Raw genomic sequence first — 22,088 nt, forward strand, 5'->3', positions numbered from 1 at the left:
GCTTCACACTCCTCAGTGTCTGGCTTTAGGTGAGTGATCATACCATCATGGTTATATGGATCATGAAGACCTTTTTTGTATAGTTCTTCTGTATATTCTTGCCACCTCTTCTTAATATCTTCTGCTGCTGTTAGGTCCATATCTTTTCTGTTCTTTATTCTGTTCATTTTTGCATGAAATGTTCCCTTGGTATCTTAATTTTCTTGAAGAGCTCTCTAGTCTTTCCGTTTCTATTGTTTTCCTCTATTTCTTTGCATTGTTCACTTAAAAATGCTTTCTTATCTCTCCTTGCTATTGTTTGGAACTCTGCATTCAAATGGTTATATTTTTCATTTTCTTCTTTGACTTTTGCTTCTCTTTTCTCAGCTATTTGTAAGGCTTCCTCAGACAATCATTCTGCTTTTTTGCATTTCTTTGGGATAGTTTTGATCAGTGCATACTGTATGATGTTATAAACCTTCGTCCATGGTTGTTCAGGCACTCTGTCTACCAGATGTAATTCTTTGAATCTATTTGTCAGTTTCACTGTATAATCATAGGGGATTTGATTTAGGTCATACCTGAATGGCCTAGTTTTTTTTCCCTGCCTTCTTCAATTTAAGTCTGAATTTGACATTAAGGAGTTCATGATCTGAGCCACAGTCAGTTCCCAGTCTTATTTTGGCTGACTGTATACAGCTTCTCTGTCTTTGGCTGCAAAGAATGTAATCAGTCTGATTTTGGTATTGACCATCTGACGATGTCCATGTGTAGAGTCATCTCCTGAGTAGTTGGAAGAATGTTTGCTACGGTAAAGCATCTGCCTACAGTGCGGGAGTCCCGGGTTCAATCCCTGGGTCAGGAAGATCTCTTGGAGAAGGGAATGGCAACCCAGTCCAGTATTCTTGCCTGAAAAATCCCATGGATGGAGGAGCCTGGTAGGCTACAGTCCATGGGGTCGCAAAGAGTCGGACATGACTGAGTGACTTCACTTTCCTTTCACTTTCATTTTGCTATGTTTGCTATGACCAACAAACTCTATTAACTCTATTGGCAAAACTCTATTAAACTTTGCCATGGTTCATTTTGTACTCCAAGGCCAAACTTGCCTGTCATTCCAGGTATCTCTTGACTTCCTACTTTTGCATTCCAGTCCCCTATGATGAAAAGGGTGTATATAGTAGTTAGTTCTAGAAGGTCTTGTAGGTCTTCATAGAACGGATCAACTTCAACTTCTTTATCACTAGTGTTTGGGGCATAGACTTTGATTACTGTGACACTGAATGGCTGTCTTGGAAATGGACTGAGATCATTCTGTCATTTTTGAGACTGCACCCAAGTACTGCATCTCAGATTCTTCTGTTTACTATGAGGGCTACTCCATTTCTTCTAAGGGTTTCTCACCCACTCTAGTAGATATAATGGCCAGCTGAATTAAATTCACCCATTCTTGTCCATTTTAGCTCACTGATTTCTAAAGTGTTGATGTTTACTTTTGCAATCTCCTGGCTGACTACTTCCAGTTTACTTTGATTCATGGTCCTAACATTCCAAATTCCTATCAATATTGTTCTTTACAGCATCAGACTTTATTTTCACCACCAGACACATCCACAGTTGGGCTGTTTCCCCTTTCGCTCAGCCTCTTCATCCCTTCTGGAGGTATTTCTCTACTCTTCTACAGGAGCATATTGGACACCTACTGACTTGGGGGCTCATCTTTCAGTGTCACATCTTTTTGCCTTTTCATACTGTTCATGGGGTTCTCAAGGCAAGAATGCTGAAGTAGTTTGTTATTCCCTTCTCCAGTGGATCCATAAAGAGCAACAGGTTATATTCTAACAGAGGAGATTTCCAGCTTTCCCCACCATCTTTGCCTGCTAGCTGGAAACTGATCACTCAAAATTTGTGGTTTCCTGTCAATCTTGAGGTTCTTTTGTCTGCCTATGGACCCCCATTGTTTACAATACAAGTGATTTCCTACCATTTGGCCCTGCCTCCATTTCTCTGCTCATTCCTAGACACTTGCCTGCTGTAACAAATGGAAGGAAAAAAAAAAAAAAAAGGACAAAAGGACTGAAGATATTTCATGAAAGATGATTTATGAATGGCCAGTCAGCTAGCATTTTTAGAACACAATGCTGCTGCTGTGTGTGCTCAAGTCATGTCTGACTCTTTGCAACCACATGGACTGTAGCCCTACAGGCTCTTCAGTCCATGGAATTTTCCAGGCCAGAATACTGGAGTCAGTTGCCATTTCTTACTCCAGGGTATCTTCCCTGCCCAGGGATTGAACCTGAGTCTCTTGTATCACCTGCCTTGGTAACTGGATTCTTTACTACTGCACTACCTGGGAAACCTGATATGTCTCATACCAATTTAATTTTTAAACCAGCCAAAAGCACCCTAGAAGGCAGAGAAAAATGTTGATGTTGCTTAGTCACTAAGTAATTTTCAACTCTTTTGCAACTCCATGGAATGTAGACCAACAGGCCCCTCTGTCCATGGGATTTCCTAGGATCTTCTGAATTGGCAGGCAAATTTCTTACCACTGGGCCACCAAGAAAACCCAGAGAAAAATATGTTCCTCTCCAATAGTAGCTAACCTTATCAGATTAGATTTCACCAAAAAAGTGTTGATAGAGAAGAAAGTTGAAAATTTTCCTGAGACGTTGCAAACAATTATATGGAGATAATCCATTAAGAAGATTGCAAAGGAAAATTCAATGATGTGGGAAGAAGAGGGATAGTGGGAGATGAGTGGCTCAAAGGACAAAGAAGAAGAGCATCATCAAAAGCTTGAAATCTTGATTAAGTGGGTGGTAAGGAAAGACTCAAACTGATTATTTACCTAACAATATATAGGCTATCAGTTACCATATCATGGGGAGATTTGATAAAATCAATTTACAGGTGAATTTGATTTTCCCCTATTATACAGTGTCTGGATTGTACATGAAACATTTTTTTAGATGGGGGAGGAGTAACGTAGGCAATTTTGTCTGCCGTTTTCTAATTTGCACTGATACAGAATGTTGAAATAATGGTAGAAGCTGTAGTGGACTTTTTCTTTTTTCTTTTTTTTTCTTTTTTTACCATGCAACAATTATAAGTTGAGAGCTAAACGCAAGAGATAGCGGAGTAGAGAGGGAAACAGTGTTAGTGAAACTGATGTTGTTGTGCATCCACCACTGTTCCACCAGGCTGTTCACCTTGACCTTCTCTTAACTAAGAGAGAAATGCATCAAGATTAGGTGACTTCCATTTCAAGCCATTCATTTTCAAATGCTGAATTGAAGCTGAGTAAAATTACACAAAGACACACACCTTCACACACACACACTTTTGATATCAGGGTGCACCCTTCACCATAAGCTTAACCATGAGCTGTATTTGGTACATGCAGTTTGTTACTGGTTTTGGAGACTTCTTTCATTTTTACAGCAAAAGTAATTTTTTCATATATTTGATATTCCATGTATGCAGCTCAAGTATAATGAATTTACACCAGTTATTTTGTGATCAGATTTGACATAACATAGGCAGTGTATCTCATATATTTGTCAATTAATATTTGTCTATAGTATCTTCCCTCTGAATATATAGGTTTACTTGAACAGATTTCAAAATATAAGAGTTGATTGTCAAAATTTCTGACAATATTAGAAACTCTGTTGTTTGTAATTATTGACTGTAGACATTTATCAATGTTGTTAAGCATTCTAGTATTCTGGTAGATTTGGAAGAAAGTGATGAAATATAAATATGTTTATCAAATGGCTAAGTAAAGGTAAATTATTCTTACTTTATTCAGGATCAAATTTACAAATAAATTTGCTTTTTGAAAGACTGACAAATTCTGTCCTAAGAAGTCTAATTATTTGACAGTTTGGCTTTTAGTTTTGGTGTAGGCATAGCATCAAGACAATAAATATAAGCAAAGTATTAATGTATCAATAAATACATTTGTTACTACTTAAAATTTGATAACCATGTACTCTAGAGGGAAAATCATGTGAACCAATTGATGGCTACATCTAACAGTAACAGTGCAAAATAATTTAATATTTTGATAGCACAGATTTAGTGGCTCACAGATGCCAGGCATGAGTGTGCAATTCTATTGTCTGTTTTCTGATTTTTCAACATGTTTCTGTAGTCACAGGCCTCATTCATTTATTTCAAACAGAAATCAGGAGAGGTAAAAAGATTGATAAGTTATATAATGCCTTTTCAAACATGCCTGAGACTCAGCTAATGATTTTTTTTCTACTTGAAAGGAAGAACAAACATATATAACTTTTTTTTCATATTTGGTACTTTTCTATTTCATAAACAGAGAGATTTTACTAATTAGATGTGGAATATGGATATAGAACCTAAAAATTATAGTCTTTACACCAATGTGCTTGAAAACATTCAAATACATTGGAATGGATGTAAAATATCAAATATCTGATGTTGGATAATTTTTTACACTGTACAAAAAAAAAAAGAAATAACTGAAGGATTGTTGAACACCTCATTACTAATTTTCCTACTTACAAAAAGTGATAAATATTCTACTTCCTTTAATATTTTAGTTTGTACCTTAAAATAAGAATATTAATATTTTTAACAGACATATACAGGACATTCTGTCCAAAAGCAAAATAATGCCCATTCTTCTCAAGTGTTCATGAAAATATCGAGGATAAATTATCTGTTAGTCAACAAAACAAGTTTTAATAAATTAAAGATTTAAATTGTATCAAACATCTTTTTGGACTACAGTCATATAAAATTAGAAATCAATTAAAGAAAATTGTAGGTTTTACAAATATGTGGATATTAAACAATAGAAAGGTCTTCTCTGGTGGCTCAGACTGTAAAGAATCTGCCTGCATTGTGGGAGACCTGGGTTCGATCCCAGATTGAGAAGATCCCCTGGAGAAAGTCATGGCAACCCATTCCAGTATTCTTGCCTGGAGAATCCCTGTGGACAGAAGAGCCTGGCCAGCTACAGTCCATGGGGTGGCAAAGAGTCGGACACAACTGAGTAACTAAGCACACACAAATAATAGACTGCAGCACAAAAGTCAGTTAAAAAGGAATAAGAAATCAATTAAAATATATTGAAAGAAATAAAATTAGAAATATAGCATATCAAAATTCATGGAACTCAGCAAAAGTAGTTTTAAAGGAGAACTTCACAGAGATAAATGCCTTCCTAAAAAAATAAGACTCAAATAAGTAACCTAACTTTATACCTAAAAAAAGCTAAAAGATGAGAAAAAAAAAATGAAGCTCAAAGTTAGGAGGGAGGAAATCACAAAGATTAGAGCAAAAATAAATGAAATAGAGACTGAAAATACCATAGACAAGATAAATAAAGCTAATAATTAGTTCTTTGAAAAGATAAACAGAATTGGCCAGTCTTTAATCAGACTCAGCAGGAAAAAAGTATAGAAGTCTTAAATAAATGAAATCAGAAATGTAAAGGAAATATTATAAATGATACCCTGGAAACAAAGGGTCATAAGAGACCATTATGAATAATCATATAACAACAAATTTGACAAGGTAGAAGAAATGAATAAATTTCTAGAAATAAATGCTTACCAAAATTGAATCATGAAGAAGTAAAAAACCTGAAAACGTTGATTACTAGTAAGGACATTAAATCATTAAACAACAACCTCTCCACAAATAAAAGTTCAGGATCTGATAGCTTCACTGGTGAATTCTACCAAATATTCAAGAAAGAATAAATCATAATTCTTCTCAAGCTATTTTAAAAATAAATGAAAGAGGTGAAGAGGCAAAATTTCTTTTATATACATTATACAAGGCTAAAATTACACTGCTAACCAACACCATATTAAGAATGCTATGAGAAAAAAAATAGACTGCTATCCCTGATGAACAAAAATTCTCAAGATATTAGTAAATACTGTATCAATACACTGAAAGGATCATCCACTGTGAGGAAATAGGACTGTCAAACCTTCAAAAATCATGCTCCATGAACAAAATAATGGATAAAAATCATATAATCATCTCAATAACATCAAAACCAGCATTGGAATACATTCACAACTTTTTTAATAATAAAAGCTGTCAGTAAAATGCATATAGCAAAAATGTATTTCAACATAATAAAGGTCATATATGACAAGCTTGCAGCTAACTTCATACCCCATGGTGAAAAGTTGAAAACCTTTTCTCTAACATCAGGAAAAAGATAAAGTTGCCCACTCTTGCCACTTTTGTTTAATATAGCCAAGGAAATTAGACAAAAAAGAAATAAAATATATCCAAATTGGAAAGAGATAAGTAAAACTGTCACTATTTGCAGATAAAATAACTATACATCTACAAAAAGTTGGAGATTTCACCAAAACATGAGACTGTGAATAAACAAATGGTGTAAAGTTGCAGGATACAAAGATAATATATATTTCATTTTCATATGCTAATAAGAAACTATCAAAAGAAGAATTTAAGAAAGGAATTCTTTTGGCATTTGCATCAAAAGAATAAAATACCTAAGAATAAATTTAACCGAGGAGTTGTGAGATCTGTATAATGAAAAACACATGATACTAATAAAAATAATTAAAGAAGAGAAATAAGCAGAAAGATGTTTCGTACTCAGGTACTAAAGGAATTAATATTGTTAAAATGTCCCCACCACCTAAAACAATCTATAAAATCAATACATTCAAAATATCTATATCTTCTTTACAGAAACAGAAAAATATTAAAATTTGTATGAAATCACAAAGACCCTAAATAACTAAAGGACATTCTCTTTAATAAACAGCTTTGGGAAATCTGACAGCCACATGCATGAGAGTAAAAGTAGACCATTACCATACATCACACAAAAGTTAAGTCAAAATTAAAAACAAGCACGAAACCATCAAACTCCTAGAAGAGAATATATGTGATAAGTTCCTTGATAGAAGTCTTGGTGATGACTTTTTGGATCTGACACCAAAAGCAAAGGTAGCAAAAATAAAACAAACAAGTGGAACTAGATCAAACTAAGAAACTTCTGCACAGCCAAAAACTCTTCAACAGAAAGAGAAGGCAACCTATTGAATGAAAGAACATGTTTGCAAACTGTATATTTGATAAGGAGTTAATATTTAAATACACAAAACACATACAACTCAACTTTTAAAAATCCAGTTAAAAACTTGGCAAGTCTGAGTAGCTATCTTTCCAAAGAAGGCACACAGATTCCCAAAGGGACATGAGAAAGATGCTTAACATCATGAATCATTATGGAATTGAAAGTCAAAATTATAATGAAATATCACCTTGCACCTGTTAAAATAGCTATTACTAGAAAGACAAGAAGCAACATTTTTGGCAAGGATATGAAAAAAAAAAAAAAGAAATCCTTGTCCACTGCTGGTGAGAGTGTACACTGGTTTAGCCATTATAAAGATTACTAAAGTGCAAAAACAGAATTATCATTTGACCCAGCAATTCTACTCCTGGGTATTTATCTGAAGAAAATGTAAACACTCAAAAAGATATATATACTCCTATGTTCACTGCAGCACTATTTACGGTAGCCAAGATAAAGAAAGAAGGTAAATAATTATCAGTGGATAAATGGATGAAGAGATTGTGACACTGCAACAACTGAAATGGACCTCAAGAGCATTATGCTAAATAATAATCAGCCAGAGCAAGAGAAATTCAGGTGATCTCTCTTATATGTGAAATCTGTTAAAGAGAATACAACAACAAAACAAACTGATAGAGAGAATAGATTCGTAGTTAACAGAGGCAGGAGTGGGAGAGAAAGAAATTCGTGAAATAATCAGAAACTAAACATAAAAATAAAATAACAGTAAAGTTACAAGTAGTATAGCCCTATAAACATTAGAAGTTAAACTAAATAAATATTTTACGTTGTAGTGATGATGATGATAGTTGTTATCATGCCATTCAGGAACTTTTATTTGCTTATATATTAACAACTCCGCTGCTGCCACTGCTAAGTCACTTCAGTTTTGTCCGATTCTGTGTGACCCCATAGAGGACAGCCCACCAGGCTCCCCCGTCCCTGGGATTCTCCAGGCAAGAACACTGGAGTGCGTTTCCATTTCCTTCTCCAATGTATGAAAGTGAAAAGTGAAAGTGAAATCACTCAGTCATGTGCCACTCTTAGCGACCCCATGGACTGCAGCCTACCAGGCTCCTCCGTCCACAGGATTTTCCAGGCAAGAGTACTGGAGTGGGTTACCACTGTCTTCTCCATAAACAACTCAGGTATACCCAAAATATAATACCACTCAGCAACAAAAATAAATAAATTTTTGGTGCTAGGTTTTGATAGTTTTGCTTTATTGTTCAGCATAATATCCTGAATCCAAAAATGAAGTCTCAAAACTATAGACTACACCAATACAGTACTGTGATAAGAAAAGCAAAACAAAACAAAACCAAGACAAAAACTTTGTGAAAATCCTAGAACCTGAGGGTGAGCTGAATATATCCCTTGGATCAGAGAATGACCTTATTAAAATGTTGCGTTTATTTGTTTTTTAAAGAAAAGACACTTTGAATATTCTGGCTTTCTCCCAGAGAAGCACAGCATAGCCTGGTGTTTCCTCTGGGCATATAATTCCTCCACTAGGAAAAAGAGAATCCAAAGTTGACATCTACTATCCCCAGAGTTGTGGGACACTTACCAAGAGGCCCATGTATGTCTTGCCTCATAAGTTACTGGGGAATAACTGGGAAATCTGCAGAGCTGTGCCATTAAGGATCAGATAGAGAAGGAAAGTGGAAGGTTTAGAGAAAGAAGCATACTAATATTGGAAGACTGAATTTCTGTCCATTGTGGAGCCTGAACAGAGATCTCAACCAGCAATTCTGCTCATTTACAAAGCCAAGCTGGTGACCTTACTGGTTAGGGAACTCAGTCAGCTGTTTTGTTTGTCCTGGGTCTCTAGCTTGCAGTTATGCACATTACAGAGTCAAAGCAACAGCCCTCCCATGAAACAGAGCAGAGTCTGTTACTACATATCCATCTGCCCAGAGGTAATTGTGACCCCATTCTTGCCTTGAGAACCCCATGAACAGTGTGAAAAGGAAAAAATATATGGCACTGAAAGATGAACTTCCCAGGTGACAGGTGCCCAAAATGCTCCTGGAGAAGACTGGAGGAATAACTCCAGAAAGATTGAAGAGAGCCAAAGCGTAAACAATGCCCAGTTACGGATGTGACTGGTGATGCAAGTAAAGTCTGATGCTGTAAAGAACAATATTGCATAGGAACCTGGAATGTTAGGTAGGTCCATGTATCAAGGTAAATTAGAAGCGATCAAACAGGAGATGGTAAGAGTGAAAGTGGACATTTTAGGAATTGGTGAAATAAAATGGACTGGAACAGGTGAATTTAATTCAGATGACCATTATGTCTACTACTGTGGACAAGAATCCCTTAGAAGAAATGGAGTAGCCCTCATAGTCAACAAAAGAGTCAGAAATGCAGTACTTGGGTGCAATTAAAAAATGACAGAATGATCTCTGTTCATTTCCAAGGCAAGTCATTCGTTATCACAGTAATTCAAGTCTATGCTGCAACAAGTAATGCTGAAGAAGTTGACTTTAAATGGTTCTATGAACTAACTCCCAAAAGATGGGAATCAAGACTGGAATGCAAAAGTAGGAAGTCAAGAGATACCTGGAGTAACAGGGAAGTTTGGCCTTGGAGTACAGAATGAAGCAGGGCAAAGGCTAACAGAGTTTTGCCTAGAGAACACATTGATAATAGCAAACACCCTCTTCTAACAATGCAAGAGAAGACTCTACACATGGACATTGCCAGGTGGTCAATACCAAAATCAGATTGATTATATTCTTTGCAGCCAAAGATGGAGAAGCTCTATACAATCAGCAAAAACAAGACCAGGAGCTGACTGTGGCTCAGATCATCAACTCTTTATTGCAAAATTCAGAATTAAATTGAAGAAAGTAGGGAAAACCACTAGACCATTCAGTTATGACCTAAATCAAATCTCTAATGATTATACAGCAGAAGTGAGAAATAGATTTAAAGGACTAGATCTGATAGACAGAGTGCCTGAAGAACTATGGATGGAGGTTTGTGACATTGTACAGGAGGCAGTGATCAAGAGCATCCCCAAGAAAAATAAATGCCAGAAGGCAAAGTGGTTGTCTGAGGAGGCCTTACAAATACCGGGAAAAGAAGAGAAGTGAAAGACAAAGGAGAAAAGGAAAGATATACCCATTTGAATGCAGAGTTCCAAAGAATAGCACACAGAGATAAGAAAAGAAATAGAGGTGATCAGTGATCAGTGCCAAGAAATAGAGGAAAATAATAGAATGGGAAAGGCTAGAGATCTCTTCAAGAAAAGTAGATACTAAGTGAACATTTCAGGCAAAGATGGGCACAATAAGGACAGAAATGGTATGAATCTAACAGAAGCAGAAGATATTAAGAAGAGGTGGCAAGAATACACAGAAGAACTATACAAAATAGATCTTCATTACCAAGATAACCATGATGGCGTGTTCACTCACCTGGAGCCAGACATCCTGGAATGCAAAGTCAAGTGGACTTTAGGAAGCATCACTAAGAACAAAGCTAGTGGAGGTGATGGAATTCCAGGTGAGCTATTTCACTTTAAAGATGAACTATTTCATCTAAAAGCTATTTCATTTAAAAACTATTCCCAGTTCAGCTATTTCACATAAAAGGTGATGCTGTGAAAGTGCTGCTGTCAATATGCTAGCAAATTTGGAAAACTCATCTGTGGTTACAAGATTGGTAGAGGTCAGTTTCATTCCAATCCCAAAGAAAGACAATGCTAAAGAGTGTTCAAATGACTGCACAATTGAACTCATCTCACACACTAGCAAAGTAATGCTCAAAATTATCCAAGCCAGGCTTCAACAGTAAGTGAACTGTGAAATTCCAGGTGTTCAACCTGAATTTAGAAAAGGCAGAGGAACCAGAGGTAAATTGCGAGCATCGGTTTGATCATCGAAAAAGCAAGAGAATACCAGAAAAACATGTACTTCTGCTTTATTGATTATGCCAAAGCCTTTGACTGTGTACATCACAACAAACTATGGGAAATTCTTCAAGATATGGGAATAACAGACCATGTTACCTGCCTCCTGAAAAACCTGTATTCAGGTCAAGAAGCAATACTTAGAACTGGACATAGAACAACAGATTGGTTCCAAATTGGGAAAGGAGTACATTAGGCTATATATTGTCACCCTGCTTATTTAACTTCTATGTGTAGGAAGCAAGTACAACAGAGAAAAAGCAGACTCCATGAAAGGCGTGTGAAAGCATTATCAATCTTGCTGACCAGATACAAGACATATGACTCTTGGATTAAGTCCAGAGGGAAAAGAGAAACATCTTGAAAGCAGGATGTGTGCCCAGAGGTGAAAAGCCATCATCAGACTATTCCATGACCTGACGTCTCTGAGTCAAATGCTTTTCATATCTGGAGCTTTGTTATTTAGACAGCAACCTAAATCATTAGTTAAAAGTAAATCTTTCTTAGCTCATCTTTATGTTACTTTCCTAGCCTATCTTTAATAGCCATATCGTTCCATATGTTTCTGAGAGCATGTCTCCCTTGGATGTACTCCCCTGCCTGAAAACATATAATAAAGCTGATTTGATCAGTTTGGGCACTTTCACATCAGAGAAGTGTTGGCCCCCTGATCCTCGCTTTCAATTCTTGTGTCTTTCTCATTCTTTTGCCATATCATGCTTTTGGGAAACCCTGGCTTGTTGAGTGGAACTTGACATATATGCAGAGTACATTGTGCAAAATTCTGGGCTGGATGCAACACAAACTGGAATCAAGATTGCTGGGAGAAATATAAGTAACCTCAGATACACAGATGACACCACCCTTATGGCAGAAAGCAAAGAAGAACTAAGAGCTTCTTGATGAAGATGAAAAAGGAGAGTGAAAAAAAGCTTACTTAAAATTCAGCATTCAAAAAACTAAGATCATGGCATCTGGTCCCATCACTTCATGGCATATAGATGGGGAAACAGTGGAAACAGTGGCAGACAATAAAAGTGTCAACTTTACTTTCTTGAGCTCCAAAATCACTGCAGATGGTGACTGCAGCTATGAAATTAAAGAAGCTTGCTCCTTGGAAGAAAAGCTATGACAAACCTAGACAAAGTATTAAATAATATGGACATTAATTTGCAGACAAACGTCCATCTAGTCCAAGCTATGGTTTTTCCAGTAGTCATGTATGTATGTGAAAGTTGAACCATAACAGTGGCTTATCAATGAAGAACTGACACTTTCAAACTGTGGAGTTGGAGAAGACTCTTGAGAATCTCTTAAAATAGATAAAAAACCAAGGACCTATTGAATACCACAGAGAACTATATTCAATATCTATAATAACATATAATAGGAAAAATCTGAAAATAATATATATATGTATGTATAACTGAATCACTTTGCTGTACACATGGAACAGTGTGAATCAACTATACTTCAGTAAAGAAATTACGCGTATACTTTAAAAAAAGGGAGAGAGAGAGAATCTCTTGGATTGCAAGGAGACCAACCCAGTCAGTCCTAACGGAAATCAATCCTGAATATCACTGGACCGACTGATGCTGAAGCTGAAGCTCCAATACTTTGGCCACCTGATGCAAAGAACCAATTCATTTGAAAAAGACCCTGATTCTGGGAAAGACTGAAGGCAGGAGGAGAAGGGGACAACAGAGAATGCGATGGTTAGATGGCATCACTGACTCAATGGACACGAGTTTAAGCAAGCTCCCAGAGACAGTGAAGGACAGGGAAGCCTGGCATTCTGCAGTCCACGGTGTCAGAGTTAGACAGGACTGAGAGACTGAACAACAACCACCACAGCTAGAGAGCTTGCTCGTTTCAAGGAAATGAGGCAACTAAGACCCAGCCCCAAGTACAGTCTCTCAGTTGTGTCCGACTCTTTGCGATCCCACGAATTGCAGCATGCCAGGCCTCCCTGTCCATCACCAACTCCCGGAGTTCACCCAAACTCATGTCCATCATGTCAGTGATGCCATCTCGCCATCCCATCCCCTGTCATCTGCTTCTCCTCCTGCCCCCAATCCCTCCCAGCATCAGAGTCTTTTCCAATGAGTCAACTCTTCACATGAGGTGGCCAAAGTACTGGAGTTTCAGCTTTAGCATCATTCCTTCCAAAGAACACCCAGGACTGATCTCCTTCAGAATGGACTGGTTGGATCTCCTTGCAGTCCAAGGGACTCTCAAGAGTCTTCTCCAACACCACAGTTCAAAAGCATCAATTCCTTGGCACTCAGTTTTCTTCACAGTCTAACTCTCACATCCATACAAGACCACTTGAAAAACCATAGCCTTGACTACATGGACATTTGTTGGCAAAGTAATGTCTGCTTTTCAATATGCTATCTAGGTTGGTCATAACTTTCCTTCCATGGAGTAAGTATCTTTTAATTTCATGGCTGCAGTCACCATCTGCAGTAATTTTGGAGCCCAGAAAAATAAAGTCTGACACTGTTTCCACTGATTCATTATCTATTTCCCATGAAGTGATGGGACCAGATGCCATGATCTTAGTTTTCTGAATGTTGAATTTTAAGCCACTTTTTCACTCTCCTCTTTTGCTTTCATTAAGAGACTCTTTAGTTCTTCTTCACTTTCTACCATAAGAGTGGTGTCATCTGTGATTGCATAGGCCAATTTATGCAGTTTCTGATGGGCGTTTGACTTTGATGGCCAAATGTTCTGTTGTATTTGCCTAGGTTGTGCCTTTAACAGATAAATAGTCCTCTTTCCCAACCCTTAAGGAGTGACTTGTATTTTGCATAAGAAATAACCCTAGTGATCTGCACATTTGCAGAGATCAAGTGTCTGAAATAACTTTTAAAAAAGAAATAGCTGATTCTTACTCACATTTGAAAACTCATTATCATCAGGTGGTTTATTAAGACTGAGCATATTTATGCATCTCAGGTCACATCCATGGACCCATGTCCATCATAAATCAATATACCCTTCAAATATTATGGACAAAATCAGTTTCAAAAATAAGAGTTTATTTGTGGTTTGCGTTAAAACATATTACTCGCTGCAGTTACAATTAGATCCTGGGGAAAGGTATGGATTACTTAAATGAAAAGTTGAATGAATTAAAAAGACTGCCTTCAAACACCAAATAATACAGTCTGCAGAGAAATGAAAAACAATATTGTGACAATTTAATACGTTTCGATTACGCACTTTGTCCTGTGCCATGGGCTTTCATTTTAAATTATAGCTAAATAGCAGTGTTCTTATCTTTCTTTGATCTCTATATTTAACTATTAGAAACGCACAGAGCAAAGACATAGAAAACATAATATTAAGAATAAATTACTAGAAAGAAGTAAAATATCAGTCCTATTTTAACATTTTTCACTCTTTGTTATTGGCGATAATATTTAACTAACTTCCTGTTTATTTAGAAAATGGGAATCAAAATACTTATATCACATGGTTGTCGTAGGATGCAAAATAATTTCAGGCTTCTGAGGTAAGGGAATCTGCCTGTCTGTGCATGAGATGCAAGAGAGGCGAATTCAATCCTCAGGAGAAGGTAATGGTAACCCACTCCAGAACTCTTGCTGCTTAGCATGAGGTACGCTGCTAAGTCGCTTCAGTCATTCCCGACTCTGTGCGACCCCATAGACAGCAGCCCACCAGCATCCCCTGAGCCTGGGATTCTCCAGGCAAGAACACTGGGATGGGTTGGCATTTCCTTCTCCTGCATGAAAGTGAAAAGTGAAAGTGAAGTCGCTCAGCCGTGTCCGACTCTTTGCGACACCATGCACTGCAGCCTACCAGGCTTCTCCGTCCATGTGATTTTCCAGGCAAGAGTACTGGAGTGGGGTGCCATTGCCTTCTCCGAGCATGAGGTATAGCAAATATTAAAAGCTCAAGAAACATTATATCTTGATATGGGCCAGTATTCTTGCTTATAAAAGCCCATGGACAGAGGAGCCTGGCAGGCTGAGGTCTATGGGGTCACAAAGTGTCAGACTACTGAGGGACTGAGGGAGCGTGCGTGCGTGCACACACACACACACACATACCCACACACACACACGGTAGACTGACAATTCTTAACAACTTCCTATTATACCAATCATTGAATTTAATTTTCTCTTCAAGCATTACTAAAGAAGAGATAGCTATAATATGGTTATAATGCTAATAACTTCAATAACTTGACACTGGGTAATGTTAAATACTGGGACTAAGTTTGCTGACATTTGTAGTCTGCACATTTTCCCAGCCACCTTTTCAAGGCTTCTCTGACCTCACTGTTCCTCCAACTGTAGATGAGGGGGTTCAGCACAGGAGTAAAGATAGTATAGAATGCTGACACAACCTTATCATGGTTAGCTGACCTATAGGATTTGGGTCTCATGTAGATAAAAATGGCAGGTCCATAGAAGAGTGCCACCACAGCTAAATGGGAGGAACAGGTGGCGAAAGCCTTCTTGAGGGCTTCTTGAGAATGCAAATGGAGAACAGCAGAGAGAATAAGGCCATAGGAAGTCAGAATGAAGGAAAAGGGAATTAGGAGCATTAACACACAGCAAACGTACATGACATTTTCAAAGACTGATGTGTCAGCACAAGCCAAACGCACCAGCATGGGGGCCTCACAGAAGAAATGATCGATCTCGTGAGCACTGCAAAATGGGAAGCTCAGTGTAGTGCCCGCTTGCATGAGCCCATCAGCTGCCCCCAGGAACCAAGAGCCCAAAGTCATTTGAATACACAATGGCCAGTTCAGGAGTACAGGGTATCTCAGTGGGTGGCAAACAGCTACATAACGGTCATAGGACATGGCAGCTAAGAGGAAACTCTCTCCACCACCAAGCGTGAGTGAGACAAAAATCTGCAACCCACAGCCAGCAGGAGAGATGGATTTGTTCCATGTCAGGTAGGCAGCAGCCATTTTGGGCACGATGGAGGAAACCAGCATCAGGTCCATGAGGGAGAGTTGGCTCAGTAGGAAGTACATGGGCCTGTGGAGTCGGGGGTCCAGGAGAATCAGGAGAAGCATGAGGGCATTGGCCATCAAGGAAGCAATGGCCATCGTCAGAACCATCATAAATAGAAAGAGGTGGGATCTCGTGTGCTTAAAGATTCCTAGGAGAATAAAGTCGGAGGTTGCATTTCTCTTCTCCATGATTTCTGCTGGATATGAACTGGAAATGGAAAAAAAAGAAAAAGGAAGGGCTTTTATTATCCAAAAATCATAGTTCAACTTCATAACTTCTGGGTATGTAGTGGATATGGGATCCAAGGACCTGATTCAAAGCCTCACTTCCTGTTTATAATGAGTCTTCTTGACCTATCATCCACTTTTCTATAGTGGAATGTTAATAAATGTTAATATTTTAAGTAAAGTGAAAGTGAAAGTGAAGTCTCTCAGTCATGTCTGACTCTTTGAGACCCCATGGACAGTAGCCTACCAGGCTCTGCCATCCATGGGATTTTCCAGGCAAGAATACAGGAGTGGGCTGCCATTTCCCTCTCCAGGGGATCTTCCCAACCCAGGGATCGAACCTGGGTCTCCTGCATTGCAGACAGTAGCTTTACCGTCTGAGCCACCAGAGAATACTGTATTAACTAATTGAGATGATAGATTAAAATAGATCAAAAGCAGAAAACGATGTCAAGGGTTAAATAATTGTAAATAGTTACGTTGACTATACATTTTGTATTGTTATTTTATGCTCTTATTATGTGTACTGAAACCAAATTAACTTATTGAGGAAATAAACACTCACTTAGAAATTTGTCATCTATATTTTTTAAATCACAGGTAACTTTTTCTAAATTTTGGAAATTGTAACATATTCAATCTAGTTTTTTTATAATATATAACAAGAAATTATAGTTCCTAGGACCATGAAATGGAATAGATGAATATAAGTGAAACAAAATTTCTGCATTGAAGGGAGATAATATCCTCAGTAATTGATGAAAATGTCCTTTTTTCTTTTTCTCACTGAATCACTATTCTATTTACATGATTTAAAAATGCAGATATTCTAGTTCATTACTCTCTCCTCTGAAATCTTCAGTGTCTTCCCACAACACTTATTCTCACAAACTTATTTCTCTAGCTTACTAAGCTTGGTGACAAGCCCTAAACACCATTTCACTGCAAAGTATACTATCACAGAGACTTCACATCCTCAGGTGAATATGACAGGGAAGAATGAAAGATCTTTCATGTTAATAAATGCTCAGAGAAAATACCAATAAGTATAATGAGAAGTAACATTACTAAAAGGACAAAGAAGCAATTTTAAAGCAACTTCAATACCATGAAGTATAATTATTAACAAAATGTAAAGATACTTTGGAAGAAAAAACACTTTATTTTAAAAATACCTAAATTCAAATATGTCGCTTGTCTTTAAACATAGTTTTTAATATTCAACAAAAAAGAACCGTTTTCTTGTGCTGTGTGTGCTTAGTCACTCAGTCGTGTCTGACTCTTTGGGACCCCATTGACTGTAGCCCGCCAGGCACCTCTGTTCATGGGGATTCTCCAGGCAGAAATACTGGAGTGGGTTGCCATGCCCTTCTCCAGGGGATCTTCCCAACTCAGGGACTGGACTCAAGTCTCCTGCATCTCAGGTGGATTCTTTACCATCTGAGCCACCAGGGAAGACAAAACTGAAATGACTGAGATAAATGAGTACAGCTTCATTAGAAAGGATTTACAGGTCGAAAGCCATTATGCACAGAGTACAAGTAAGAATTTTTTAGTGTTTACCATTTTTAAAGTCGATAAAGACATGTAAATTTATAAAGAGCAGAAGAGTATGTAGCTGCAAGGAACCAATAATCCCTTGTTATTAGCAGAAAAAAATGCACAAATGTGCCACTTTTTAAAAAAATGAATGTAACGTTTGCAGATCATGGCATCTAGTCCCATCACTTCATGGCAAATAGATGGGGAAACAGTGGAAATAGTGACAGATTTCATTTTGGGGAGCTCCAAAATCACTGCAGATGGTGACTGCAGCCATGAAATTAAAAGACAATAAAAGAAAAGTTGTGATCAACCTAGACAGCATATTAAAAAGCAGAAACATCACTTTGCCAACAAAGGTCCGCCTAGTCAAAGCTATAGTTTTTCCCGTACTCATGTATGGATGTAAGAGTTGGACTATGAAGAAAGCTGAGTGCCAAAGAATTGATGCTTTTGAACTGTGGTGTTGGAGAAGACTTTTGAGAGTTCCTTGGGACAGCAAGGAGATCCAACCAGTCCATCCTAAAGGTAATCAGTGCTGAATATTCACTGGAAGGACTGATACTGAAGCTGAAACTCCAATACTTTGGCCACCTGATGGGAAGAACTGACTCATTTGGAAAGACCTTGATGCTGGGAAAGATTGAAGGTGGGAGGAGAAGGGGATGACAGAGGATGAGATGGCTGAATGGCATCACTGACTCAATGGACATGAGTCTGAGCAAGCTCTGGGAGTTGGAAATAGGCAGGGAGACCTAGGGTGCTGCAGTCCATGGGGTCACAGAGTCGAACACGACTGAGTGACTGAACTGAACTGAACTGAACTAAAGGTTTGCAGACCTCTTTATTTCTGATATGAAGAAAACATCACCAAATCTTTAGAGATGCAATGATTTCTAAGCCTGTTGTCTAGAATTTGTCCAGTTATTTATTATTACAGAGAGAGGTAGTGATGCTGATTTCTATTCTAAAGAGTTTGATTTTGTGAATCTTAATTCTATAAAAATTATATGGCCATAATAGCCCACCTCTTGCAACGAAATCATGACATCATACACACTAGCAGTCTCTTTAAAACACCTGCAGAAAAGCAGTGCTAATGGCTTATTAAATCACTATTTGAACCACAAGAACATTCACATTTGAACAGACATAAAACACATATTAACACCAGTATCTTTCAGAGACTTGTTTAAGCATCAGATACCAGAAAAATAAATATGCTACTTTACCCAGTCAAGGCATTGTTAAACCTTGTGAGTCCAAATAACCTCTATCTAGTGTATGCAGTCCCATGTTGTATATACTATTTAAAATATCTTTCTCCTATTTTTGCCATGAACCTTGAATTCAGACTCCTTCTGCCTTCATTATAAATTTAAGTTACACTTGGGTTCATCTTACTGATGATGAGCAAAGATCACAAGACCTGGAAAATCAGTCCTTGTTTAAGAATCATTCTGTCATTTTCTACATATGTGATAGATCAGTCAACTTTGTTTTGTTTATTTACTTATGCTTAAAATTATAAACCTCCTAAACAGAGTACTCAGATAATTAAAAGAAGACATTTTGTACATGACAGATTTTTGAAATAATTTCCCAAGTCATTTTGCAGACTCAGAAAAAATTTTAAATTTTAATTTAATTCATCATTCAGGATCATTTGCTGCCATTAAAAAAAAATTCACATAAACAGGAGCTAGAAAATCTCAGTATAATACATTGATTTGATAAATTGACTGAATGTTCTGGCAAATTGAAGGTGACATTCAAAGGCGAAACATAAATGACAGAGATACACACATACACATGCATGCACGCATCTGTGTGTTTAAATTAAATAAGAGTAAAACTTGGAACTATTACTCTTTATAATGAAAAAATAGTAAAAGTACATAAATCTGCTATATTTGTTTATTGTTTTAATAAATTACACTGCTCAGAATTCAATATGGTAATTTAATAAAAATGTCAGCTTAAATGTATTACGTAATTCTTTCAATTATATGGAGAAACAGCTTTACCTTTTTTCCTAAATATCATACAAATTATGTTTAAATGAAGAATTTTTGTAATTGTGAATATATCAGTGTATTTACTTGCTATGTGAAATGTTTAGCTGTTAAATAAAAGGCTACATTAACTCAGCAAATTATGACTATGGACATGCCCTTATAAGTATTTCTTCATTAGGTCAATTGTGGACAAAATTAATTCCAGCATGTTATTAATAAATAGGGCAAAAAAATTGAAAAAAATTAAAACTAGACATATTTTTTTCAGAAATGATAGAAATATTTCTCCTGCAGAAATAGATGATGTATACTTTTATAGAAAGTTTTATTTATTTGTTTTTTCAGTCTCTTATTTTTTAAATTTTTTTCACAATAAAATGTTTTATTTTATTTATTTTTTTCTACAAACTGTGGCCTGGGATTTTATTTTAATATAAATTTATTTATTTTAATTGGAGGATGTATACTTTTTTAGATGCACATGTATGTATCCTTCAGAGAAAGAAAAGGAGACTTTGTTTCATTTTCTTTAAAGTAACAGTATATCTTGCCCCCCAACCCCGGATGTTTTATACTTTGTACCTGTTATATGAAAAATATTTCAGAAACTCCGTTAATCTCAAAAGTATGCCCTTTCTGATGCTGTTACACAAATTGATTATAGTCTCCCCCTAGCCACACTTACTTGTAAACACTGGTAGAGATCATTGTCATGAATTATTGGGAGTTGCACTTTATAAACTCCTTTTCTCTTCTGCCATCCTGCACTTCACAAACAAAGTGCCTTTATAGTCACAAGATATTGATATAGTATGGTTATTTCCTTAAAACTGTCCCACTGTTCAGTGAAAAATTACCGTAAAATTAACTCAATAAACTGACTGAATTCACTGCCATTTCAAAATGACTTTTTAACTCACAGAGTGGACACAGCCCACAACTTACACATAGAAAATAGGGAGGCTTTTATTTTTTATCATTTGTGGATGACATTTAACAAAATTACTATGAAATTAAAAATTCAAATGTAAAGCATCAAGTACATAGCAAATATGAATCGACTGAGATGACTTCTTAAAAAATGAGTAAATGATTTTCAAACTAATTAGACTCACCTCTATAGAAGAGTCACAATCCATGAAATGTGCATATATACATATTTGATGCTCTATTTTTCTGATAGGTTGGCTACAAATGTTTGCTTATATGAGTGCTGAGGATACTGCTTTCTGCTCCTGGCTACATGCCATATTTACTTAGCAGTCCTATATGACTGCTTAAAATATCCTACACCTACAAAATATCTTCCCTTGAGCAATGGCCCTTGCAAAGGCACATCTTCTATGGCAAGGGAACACAGATAAATGTTTCTTAAGAGTAAATGATGAAATGAACTAATTTACCTCCTAGGTTTTTGTTAAAGCAAAAGAATCCTGAGTGGTAAGATGAAGCAATGTGACACTGTTAGGAACAGCAAATACAAGAAATTGTGCAAGGCAAAACTGGAATTCTGCTCCTTGAACCAAACACATGTGATTTAATTGCCTGAAATAGTTCTACAAGAATGCAAACAATATTAATACTTTTTAAAAAACTGTCCTGAGATACCGGAGTAGAAAGATTGATCTCTAAATAGTTTTAAATTTGTGATTCTCTGACTTTAGGGAATACATGAATCACCAGAAGGGCGTGTTAATTACACTTTGAGAAATATTTCCTTAGTTATACCATCTAAAGGTGAATGTTGACTCTATCCTGAACTGGATGTCAGTGCTCCATAAACTCATCAATTGCAAATTTTGTGTGTGTGCTTAAATCCTTGTGTCTATTCCTTATCCATTTCACAATCTTGCATTACTGTAATGAATAACCCCTGCCTTTCTTTTCCAGGAAATATGCATAACATTGCTTACTTGGTAGCATTATTAGAGGATTAAATCAAATAGTTGTAAACTACCTAGAAAGGTATCTGGCCCGTTGTAAATGCGGTATCAGTGTTTATTGTTATCATCATTGTGATTGTTTCGAACAGGGGGAAAAAAATCTCTAAACTAGTGTTTCTGTTGATATTGACCCAAGCATTGTGAAAAGTTATCTATAATAGAAAATATAGCAAATGGAAAAGAGCCTGTCATTTCTGTATAATCCTGGAGCATTGTTTAAGATGCTTGTTTAAAAATTGTTTAGCTCTCCAGGTGAATGCATCTGTGTTTAACTTGATATTTACTACTTATTTAAGGCCTAGAATTTGTGAAGTTGTATATGAACATGTGT

At 36.8% G+C, this 22,088-nt stretch overlaps 1 protein-coding gene across 1 annotated transcript; it reads right to left on the bottom strand.

Moving 5' to 3' along the window:
* Positions 14,059-16,227, bottom strand: LOC102174385 (olfactory receptor 2T12-like). Its single transcript, XM_005682860.3, has 2 exons — positions 15,626-16,227; positions 14,059-14,200 (listed from the first exon to the last, which is right to left on the bottom strand). The coding sequence occupies exons 1-2, from the start codon at positions 16,213-16,215 to the stop codon at positions 14,140-14,142; spliced, it is 651 nt and encodes a 216-aa protein (XP_005682917.3). The 5' UTR covers positions 16,216-16,227; the 3' UTR covers positions 14,059-14,139.

This window comes from Capra hircus, chromosome 7 (genome assembly GCF_001704415.2).
Source record: "Capra hircus breed San Clemente chromosome 7, ASM170441v1, whole genome shotgun sequence".
NCBI lineage: Eukaryota > Metazoa > Chordata > Mammalia > Artiodactyla > Bovidae > Capra > Capra hircus.